Source organism: Setaria viridis, chromosome 5 (genome assembly GCF_005286985.2).
Source record: "Setaria viridis chromosome 5, Setaria_viridis_v4.0, whole genome shotgun sequence".
Classification (NCBI taxonomy): domain Eukaryota; kingdom Viridiplantae; phylum Streptophyta; class Magnoliopsida; order Poales; family Poaceae; genus Setaria; species Setaria viridis.
Window position 1 is genome coordinate 30,654,990 of NC_048267.2, and position 7,325 is coordinate 30,662,314.

Sequence of the window (7,325 nt, forward strand, 5' to 3'; positions counted from 1 at the left end):
AGCAGGGAATGCCAAACAGTTCTTTAGAATGAGCACGAGCACGAGTGGTGGAAGGTGAGAGGTGTAGCTGCAAATAAATTAGAAGATCAGGAGCCCCCGCCTCACATGGCCTGTGCTGGGGATCCACAGGGAGCCCCAATGCTCTTTGATTGCGCCACCCACCCGGCGATTGGAAGTTGGCAGATTGTTCATGAAACTTCACAGGCGATTCCCGTGGCGCATTGAGATGCTTCAGATTGGTAGTTGGCTGTTTACACACACGGGTCGATTTCCTTGGAGAGGCCTGTTCATCAGAATTTGCAAACATGGAACGTTGTCAGCTATGTTAACAGGACAATGGACAGACTCATCATGCTCATCAATGTAGCATGGTCATATTAATGCCGGCAATTAGTTCAACGATTGGGCTGGGGCTTTCCTCTACAGGCCCTCTCTCGTCCAAAATGCGTTTGCGGGCGGCTTCTCTAGCCCATCCAGGATGATACTGGCCCAATCCAAGAATGAAATTCTGAAAACATATCGTGCATAATATTGTGATGCTGAAAGAGGACCAACCACAGAGCTGAAATAACAAGGAACGTGTTGATTTGACAAGTTAAGGGCCTCAGATTTCTTCGCAAGTAATACTGAATTTACAAAGCCTGCAGGTTTCGATTATTGGCCTATCTCACGAATTCACAACTCACATGTATATTTGTCGGTTTTAAAGAAAGCTTGATCTCGAGGACAAAAAGAAAAAGAAATCAGGTAAACTGGACAACCCTACTTACATTTTTCTGGATCCCTTTCTCTTGAAATGAGAGCAAGTAACTACAGACCACCGGACCAGCTGGCTACAATTTCTTTTCCAAGCTGGACCAAAACTATCATGGTAATTTACAAGGTGGGCATACACATCCCCACTAGTTCTTCAATTGGAAGAACTTCATACGTTAACTGCCAATCGCCCAGTTTGTATCGCAAGCGTGTTTGGTTTCACGGACTAAAATTTAGTCCATGTCACATCGAATCTTTATATACTAATTAAAAGTATTAAAAAGAGACTAATTACAAAACCAATTGCACAGATAGAGGCTAATTCACGAGACGAATCTATTAAGCCTTAATAGATTCGTCTTGCTAATTAGCCTCCGTCTACGCAATTGATTTTATAATTAACATATATTAATACTCCTAATTAGTATATAAACATTCGATGTGACAGGAACTTTACTTTGAACTAATGATCCAAATAGGCCCTAACTCTACTGTGAAATTGCATTAAGGGCACAGTTCGCTCACTTCTTGTCAGGTCTTATTTGCGCAACTTCTGGCAACCAGTCATCACTGACGAGAACAATATGATCACCGTCTCTGATAAGCTCCACCTCGTCAATCTCAGCACCTTCAACTGTCTGGACCTTGGTGGGCATGAAGCCAAACTTCTTTGCGCCTAGTTCGAGGAGTTCCTTCATCGACCGTGGTAGGAGCACGAGCTTCCTGGCAGTGTCCCCCTTCTCGGGGCAGCTGATTGTCACCCTGACGAGGGAATTGTGACGGCAACTCGGACCACCTGTTGCTGCAAGGTCTCTCGAGAGCATACGGCCAGTGTCCTGGTGGGCGTGGGTTGAAGAAATGACACCAAAAAGGGAGTTTTGGAAAGTGACCCTCTTTCTCAGGAGCCTCTGCGGGACAACTTTGCTGCATAATTCGGCATCTTCATGGTCCACGTTTGGCATTGCGGGCTCACTGTTGAACCTCCCTATCAACATAGGTGCCACCCTGCTATTTGAGACACGGTGACTTGGTGCTACCCGTGATTTGTTCTTAAAAAGGACCTGTATGTCGTCGTGGCCTTGTTGTACAGCTAGATCTCTTGGACTCCAGCCATTGCTGTCCTGCTTATCGATGTCAGCTCCGTGTTCCAGCAAAAGTTCAACCATCTGAACATTTCCGTCACAGACAGCACGGTGCAGTGGAGTGGTTCCATCTCTCGTTGATCTGTTTATGTCGCCACCATAACGGATAATGTCCTTAAGCAGCTCCGTCTTATTATCCTCAACAGCAACACAAGCATACAAGGCCGTGTCTCCAGAAGATAGATCTGCACCATTCTCAACTAGCAACTCTACTACTGCAGCATGCTTTTCACACAAAGCCTCCCACAGTGGAACTTTTCCTTGGTCGTCTGTAATGGAAGGGTTATTGGCATGTCAGCATGAGGATTTGTCCAATCTACATGAACTTTAAGACTAATGTGGAAATTAAAATTATTATGAATGAAACAAGAATTCTTATAGTAGTAGATTTAGTTTTCTAGGTGGCAGACTGACAATAATTTCAGAGGAATTTTGCAAATGATACATTTGTTTTGTTGTGGCCTATCTGTAGAAGATGTATCATAGTTTGGTCTTATGCATACCTCTAGCATTAGGATCAGCTCCATGGTCTAGAAGAAGCTTGACGCATTGCTCATTTCCTTTGGAAGCAGCTATATGCTGTAGAAAATAAAAATCAACATTGTTAAATTTCTTGCTTAACAAAAATCTGTGGGTAAACATCTATTCATCGATGGATATACACACCAGTGCAGTATGGCCATTGTTATCTGATTCATTTGGATCAAAACCACGCTTCAGAAGTTGATGCAACAAAAGGTCATCTCCTCTAGTTACCGCAAAACAGAGGGTAATTGGCAAATCCAAATGACCCCGTGCTAGCATGTTCTCAATCTCCTTCAGAACGCCCACCATTACACTGTTGTCTTTCTGCTCTTTTAATAACTGCACCAAAAGTAGGGGAAGAAAAGGAAGAATGAATCTCCTTAGATTTAAACTTCTCATGGTATCATAGTATCACAGTACTTCTATGATCATATAATTTCTCAAAAGTACATTCCCATTATGGTTGTTTTGGTTACTCTCAGGAGCATGAAAGGGAAAAATCATGCCGCAATAGTAACATGATCCACAAGCTAATATATGGTATAGCGATTATGTGATATTGAATTCCACATATTGTTAAGCAATATAAGACAGGTTTAATAACGGACACCTGATCTGAATGGGTTGATTTCCAGGGTCTTTTCTATCTCAAAACTCTACAATTTTTTTTATATAGCTATAACATGCAGCATTGAAGAAAATTACGAAGAATAATGTGGTTCCTGTACCTGAATAAGGTTGTTCATTATTATCGTTCCATCTCCAACATTGGATTGAACAATATTGAGAAAGGCAGTGCGATTCATACGGAGAAGCTGGCATAATGACTTTGTTCGAACTGTGAATAGTTGAGGCCTGTAGCAAAGAACCCCAATTTCTCCAACAACATCTCCAGACTTAGCCACTCCAGCAACCTGCAAGTATTAGCATATTATCTTCAGAACAATTTGATGCATAAATTCACTTCCACTTGAGCATCAAAGCAACATAAGACTTGCCTGTTCTGCACCATTTTGCAACTCTATTAACTCCTGCAGAAGTGACAAGCATATTAGAATGACCATGTGATCTTGGTTTCAGTGCTAGTGAAATCAGAACAAACTATGTTTTCTTACATAACTAAATCAACTAGGAAATAAGAAGAATTCTCAAAAAAGTATTCTTACCGCGCTGCCGGTAACTAAAATGTAGAAGTCAGTGGGTGCTTCATTCTGCAGAATCACATCTTCCCTAGGTGGAAAATATTCAGCTTTCATCTCAGAAACCTTGCCCATGCAATCACACAAAACAAGATAAGCGCATGATCAAGCAGTACCAAAACATTTTAGAAGGACAAATAAATTGGAATTCCAGTAGCCTCACCAGTTGAAAAATAAGGTCATTGGACACCCCTTGAAACAAGTAAACCTTTTGGACAAGATTAAAAAACAGATACTGAGAAATGCTGGATCTGATAGCCTTTGGCAGCGTATCAAGGGTTTCTTGCTGTTGAAGACCTTCTGAATCTGTCCTGAACTTCAAGCTAAGATGTGAGATCATTTGATCTTGCAGCCGAGATGGTAGCTGATTCCTTAGTGCAAAGCTGGTTGCTGCTTGAATTGTATCTCTCTTTTAGTCCAAAACATAAGAGAAAATATATTAGATCCAACTTTAATATGACTGTTAGACATGACATTGATATTAATCAATACTTGACAAAAAAGAACTCACATATTTTCGAGTACGGCTGGTGCCATGGACAACTAGATTGGTCATGTTTCCGATCAAGTAGGCAGTCAATCCAAGGTTGAATAGCATGTAGAAAATGTTGAATACCATTTCCCTTGTGTTCTCCGCGTGTAGATCACCATAACCCACAGTGGTCAGAGTAGTGATTGACCAATACATTGATGTAACATAGCGAATCCACAAGCTACGGTGATGAAAATCTGGCATCGAATTGCCAATCCACGTATCCGATGGGTCAGGATACCTATCAGCAAGAAGATAGTAGAAGCATGCCGAACAGTGGACTGCAAAAAGTGTAACCTACAAGATCAAAAGTAAGCGGATAGTCATTCCTCATCTGTCAGTAATACTAAGATTTACAGGAGACTCTCAAATGTTCTGATTACTTACACATATGAGCTTTGCACATCGAACCCAGAAATAATTGAAGTGTCTATCCTTCTCCAACCTGCAAGTAGAAAAACATAGATGAAGACGTTATTTTTCTCACTAGAAAGACAAAAACATGGTATAATGACACTATCCATGAAAAACATGGAGCATTAGATTCCCATATGCATATGCACCATCGTTAACATACCTAGCAAAGAGAGAGCTGACCCTACGAAGACGCCATAGACGAAGCATGTTGAAAAAGCCATACGACCTCAGGTTTGGAGGTAGTATCTTCCGAGCAAGTTCTGTTGGGATGGTGGAGGCGACGTCAAGAACAAACCAAGTGGTAGTGTACCGCCAAGCTATCTTCTTTGGATCATCTTCAAGCAAGTATGTCAGTCTATCCAAGTAAGCTACAAAGAAGGTCAGGATGATGTCCACTGCGAAGATCGCGTTCACAACATTGTCCACTATAGCTAGGCCTCCTGTTGGTTTCCTAATGAAGCCAAACTCAAATGGGGAAACCCATGCAGAGTAGACAACGAGAATTATGAGAAAAGTCTCCCAGCATCTGCATAGAATTAACAACTGCATATCAGAATTTCTTCTTCCTTTGTTGTAACTAAACCGCCTTATTTTCTACCACCAAATTGTCCTGCTCACAGGGAAAGCATTGTAATAGATTTGTTTAACATTGCTGCAGAATTTATGTAAGTTAGTGCTACAACGACTATTAATACTCCAGCTTACTATATATAATTATCTTTGAAAAAGGAACTCTAAAGAAAAACTGTTCAATCATTCAATTAGAGTTCCAATAATCCATAACATCATTACAATAGCAACTAAATTATGTAAAAAAATAGAATACATAACCTTTGCTAATTTGGAAAAGTAAACTAACGAGCACATAGGAAAAAAGAAGAGTTGAAAACAATGATAAAATCAGAAGCTATCCTGGAAATACATGGAAATACCACCAAACAACTCGCTAATTCCAAAACGATTCAAAAAGGTTTTCCACCCGAATCCCGTGACTGAGCACTTTTGACAACGAATCGTTGCATAAAGAAGCGTAAAACGTGAGTACAAGAAATGCAGAGACGTCACCATCGAGATCATGCCTTTCTTGTCTCTCTTGTGAACTAAAAAAGAAAAATTAAAGGAGACACCAACAACCTAAGCCGTCCAGAGTAAACAAAATCAAATCAAGAATGCGAGTACCATAAAAAGCAAAACATAGAATAATCAATTATTGACTTGCAATAGGAAAGCAATTATTCGGTCCAAGTGAAACCAAGAAATCACTTTAAAAATCAAAATCATTTTCTATTCAGCAAAATATAAGCACCCAAGAGAATTAGTGACAAAAAGGTTAAGAGAAAAAGGGCAGTGCACAGGTATAAGCAATAGAGGATATATAAAGAACAAAAGGGTGGCCAAAATTAGGAAGCCACCCTACTAATTCAGTAATTCATGAAAACAAGAGCAGAAATTGGAATTCTGCATAAGAGAAAACCCGTCGGCTTTCTCCACCCAGAATTACAGACAAGCAACTCTTCGCCGACCATCACCAAAAATCGAGGCTGCCAGAGCAAGCCGTTGGCGAGCCAGAAGCAAACAATGCAACACAGACCAAACCAGCGCAGGTGCAGATTACCGAGAGAAGGGATGACGAGATGGCAGAGTACGAGACACGCAGCGCCGAATCGTAAATTCGGAACCGATAACGATGAGGAGGCGGCGAACCTGTATCGGCGGTCGTAGGGCGAGACGATGAAGGGCCTGAGCTTGATGCTTCGGTTGCTCCGCGCGCCGAGCGACGGCAGGATGCCGCTAGAGATGCTGTAGTGGCTGCCGTCCCGCGACAGCTCTCTCTCCATCGCCCCGCCCCACGGCCCGCACGCCGCCACCCTGGACGACCCCCACCCCGCCATTGGCCCCTGCCGCTCGGCGGCGGCGGCAGCGGAGGCGGGATGACCCCCCCTGACCACCAAATCTGACCTGGCAGTGCGCGTGTAAATTGATCGCGGATCGGGTTCCCTAGTCGGCTAGTCAATTTTTTCCTCGTGTCCTATCTATTCTCGGCTCTCGGGCAGCGGGGACGACGCGCGGGCGGCGCCGCCGCGGGTGAGAAGGGGGGCAGGGGAGGAGAGAGCTGGAGCCGGTTGGGCACCTGGGGCTTGGCTGGGGGAGTTGGGATGTGGGAGCGAGCGCGCGCTCGGCGCCGTTTTATGGAGCGGTTTGGGAGGGAGGTGGGGGTCGGCTCGCCGGCTCGCGATGGTGACGGGGAGGGCTTTTGGCCCTTGCCCCCTCCTGCCCGCGCGCGCAGGGCGGAAACGCGGCGTTTTCCCGTGGGAGCGGCGCGGCGCGGCCCGATGAACCGATGGATCGTTTTCCGGGCGGCCGCGGGCGGGCCTGGCTGCCTAGCTCGGTTTGGTAATGACGCGTACGGGTGGCAGTGGCAGCAGGGCTGGGCAAAGAGGAGAATAGGAGATAGAGATACCAATAGTGTCTAACCAATACCATCCATAGTTTCGGCTGGGTGCGCCAACCGTTTGGCGAGCAACAACCTTCTCAAAAGATTTTTCGACAACATGAATACATAATCAGCCAAAATTATTTTATTATTGATTGCGAGATAACGTAGTAAGTCCAAGAAGCACGTGTAGCTTAACACCACCACCATCTTATACACACAAGCACAACTCATAAACGTTTATGGTCGAAGGCTGGCACACGTGATGCAATCCACGAGACAGAATCCATGATGTGTAGCTTAACACCACCACCATCTTG

The 7,325-nt window shown here is 43.9% G+C and overlaps 1 protein-coding gene across 1 annotated transcript; it reads right to left on the bottom strand.

The window, feature by feature from the left end:
- Positions 1-748: 748 nt before the first annotated feature.
- On the bottom strand, positions 749-6,738 carry LOC117856363 (potassium channel AKT1). Its single transcript, XM_034738744.2, has 11 exons — positions 6,276-6,738; positions 4,732-5,097; positions 4,542-4,599; positions 4,134-4,451; positions 3,786-4,031; positions 3,590-3,688; positions 3,422-3,454; positions 3,152-3,337; positions 2,565-2,762; positions 2,402-2,477; positions 749-2,167 (listed from the first exon to the last, which is right to left on the bottom strand). The coding sequence occupies exons 1-11, from the start codon at positions 6,461-6,463 to the stop codon at positions 1,278-1,280; spliced, it is 2,658 nt and encodes an 885-aa protein (XP_034594635.1). The 5' UTR covers positions 6,464-6,738; the 3' UTR covers positions 749-1,277.
- Positions 6,739-7,325: the final 587 nt, after the last annotated feature.

Excerpts from the sequence above, each read along its gene's own strand:
- LOC117856363 (XM_034738744.2), bottom strand. The coding sequence starts at position 6,463 with ATGGCGGGGTGGGGGTCGTCCAGGGTGGCGGCGTGCGGGCCGTGGGGC. Across the intron at positions 5,098-6,275 it reads CCCTACGACCGCCGATACAG|ATGCTGGGAGACTTTTCTCA; the intron begins GTTCGCCGCCTC and ends AATTCTATGCAG. Across the intron at positions 2,168-2,401 it reads AGCTGATCCTAATGCTAGAG|ACGACCAAGGAAAAGTTCCA; the intron begins GTATGCATAAGA and ends CTTCCATTACAG.